The sequence below is a fragment of the Rutidosis leptorrhynchoides genome, chromosome 6, assembly GCF_046630445.1.
Source record: "Rutidosis leptorrhynchoides isolate AG116_Rl617_1_P2 chromosome 6, CSIRO_AGI_Rlap_v1, whole genome shotgun sequence".
Lineage (NCBI taxonomy): Eukaryota > Viridiplantae > Streptophyta > Magnoliopsida > Asterales > Asteraceae > Rutidosis > Rutidosis leptorrhynchoides.
This window is the reverse complement of record NC_092338.1, coordinates 367,706,393-367,709,081: the sequence shown is the minus strand read 5'-3', so window position 1 is coordinate 367,709,081 and position 2,689 is coordinate 367,706,393. Positions and strand designations below refer to the sequence as shown.

Sequence of the window (2,689 nt, the reverse complement as noted above, 5' to 3'; positions counted from 1 at the left end):
CGTCTAGCGATTCCCAGAAGTGTCTCTTTTCTGAATATCCACGGCCCGCATGAGGTGCGTAAGCGCAAATGACCGTGTAAGTCACCTCCTGAATTACCAACCTGACCGACATAATCCTGTCGCTCCGTCTACCCACATCCACAACATACTCATTATAGGATGGGCCAATAATGATTCCAACCCCATTCCTAGCTACTCTCGATCCCGTGAACCACAACTTGTAGTCATTGATCCTAGCCGCCCCTCGACCTTTCCATCTAGTCTATTGGACGCACAAAATGTCCACTTTGCATTCACGTAAAGTCTCGACAAGTTCATACCGCTTGCCGGTCAACGTTCCCACATTCCAACTACCCACTCTAATCCTACCCGGCCTCGCTAACCTATTGCCGCTACTAGGCCCTATAAACCTACCCGCCCCTGAGCTAGAAGGACATGACCTCAAGTAACCATAAGAACATCTAGAGTCTATCTTACCAAAAGACAAGCAACTACTAGTAAAATAATAAAGTAATAAAAACTATAAGCAAGTAGTAAAAATATAAATAAATAATACGGAGTAAAAAAAGATAAAGATGAAATATGAAAATAAATGATAAAACAAGTAACAAGCTCCTGTAACTATAAGACTTAAAGAGGCGATAGTTGCTCAGGTTTGGTTCCAAGTTTTCAGAAGAGCACAATTTATTTTTGTAACGTGACAACAGAAGGTTAAAGCGGCTATTCAACAGTTGCTTCCATTTGAAGAAGGGACGCTTCCTGTTATTTATCTTGGTGTCCCCTAATCTCTTCTCGTTTAAGAATTAAGGATTGTAAAGTGTTGGTTCATCGGGTGAAAGAGATGATTAAAATTTGGAAGAAAAAATTTTGTCTTATGCGGACCGGGTTCAATTGATTACTTATGTTCTTTCATCCATGCTGGTCTAATGGTCTTCGATTTTCATTCTTCCTGACAAAGTAATTAAGGAGATTGAGAAGTTGATGCGGGGTTTTCTTTGGTGTCAAGGAGCTTTAGTGCGTTGCAAAGCTAAAATCAAATGGTCCGAAGTTTGTTTGCCTAAGATGGAGGGAGGCATTAATATAAAGAGTTTGAAATATTATAATTCGACTTTAATGTCTACTCATATTTGGAATCTGATTACTCGTACACAATCTCTTTGGGTTAAATGATACATTCTTATTGTCTTCGTTCCATGCATTTTGGGCGGTTGATGTAGCTTCGGACGCAAGTTGGGGTTGGAGAAAGATGCTAAATATGAGGCAAACCATTCGCCAGTTCATAATTCATAAGGTGGGTGATGGTAATAATACGTCAACATGGTATGATACATGGAGTGATTATAGGCCACTGGAGATTCTCATTTCCTCTCGTGATATCAGAAGAGCAGGCTTTACAAGTGATGCACTTGTATATGCTTTAATCTCAAATAACGTTGGGTCATGGCCTACTTCTTGTCGTAATAAGTATCCTATGCTCGATCTAATTAACCCTCCGAAAACTGCTACTCAAGAATGTATTAGGTGGAGGGGTGTAGATGGGGAGCTAGTTGAGTTCTCGGTGAAAGTTGTGTGGGAATCATTAAGGCCCCGAGCTCCTGCGGTGAATTGGTATAACATTATTTGATTCCCTCAATGTATTCCGAGACATGCGTTTGTGGTTTGGCTCCTTATAAAGGAGAAATTAAAAACACATGATCATTTAAAGCCATGGGATAATCGGGACGCAAGGAGGAAATTCTACTCTATCGTGCATGCTTTGCAAAGGGCAACCATATTCTCAAATTTACCTCATTTTAGAATGTCCATATGCTATGTCAGATTAGAGGTTTTTTCTAATGAATATTCCATCGAGCAATTGGAATACATTTTTAACATTGTTTATGTGTGTTGCTCATCATCGTGTGGCCAGAATTGTTGTGGCGAAGTTAGTGTTCGCAGCCTCGGTTTATTTCAATTGGTAGGAGAGGAATAACAGATGTTGTCAGGTGTTTCGAGTTCGGAATATCAAATTTTTCAGGTTATTTTCTCAACGGCGCGCCTTAATTAATGCCCTTGAAATTCAAGGACTCGGTTTATGTTTGTCATTTGAAGTCTCAATTGAAGCTAGCGTGATGATGTTGCTGATGTCGTCGTTAGTTTATTTCTTTTTGGGTAGTAGCCCTTTTTGATTGTCCATAACTTTTGCTAGGTTTGGTAGTTTTGGTTTCTATTTAGACTACCGAGCTTACTCTTGTAGCTGCTGATCTCCTCATGTAATTATCGTTTTGTTTTCATTTATAATATTCACCCGGTAACCCTCTTTATCTAAAAAAAATTGGGTTCATTGGATCAACCATTTTGGTCTACTGGGTCTCGAAAAAACAATAGGAACGGATCCGATATGGACTCATTTTAAACCATTAATATATTAGAAAGTTCATCTAGACGCGTTGAAATCTATTTTCAATATGAAAAAATAAAAAACCTAAAAACTAAAAAAAAAAATGAAAAAAAGAACTTAAAAAATTAGAAAAATTTAAATTTAAAAAACAAATAATAAATAAAAACAAAAAAATAAAAGGTATATATAAATAAAAAATAAAAAATAATTGTTAATTAAAAAAATAATTTATGTTTAAAAAAAGTAAAAATGATAAATAAGTAAAATAAATAAATATCAAATAGAAAAATTGAAAAAATATATTATTCT

General features: G+C 36.6%; 1 protein-coding gene across 1 annotated transcript; it reads left to right on the top strand.

Moving 5' to 3' along the window:
• The first annotated feature begins 1,255 nt into the window (after positions 1 to 1,255).
• LOC139854873 (uncharacterized) lies at positions 1,256 to 1,624 on the top strand. The gene has a single exon (XM_071844148.1). It carries the CDS (start codon positions 1,256 to 1,258, stop codon positions 1,622 to 1,624), a length of 369 nt encoding a protein of 122 aa, XP_071700249.1.
• The last annotated feature ends 1,065 nt before the right edge of the window (positions 1,625 to 2,689 follow it).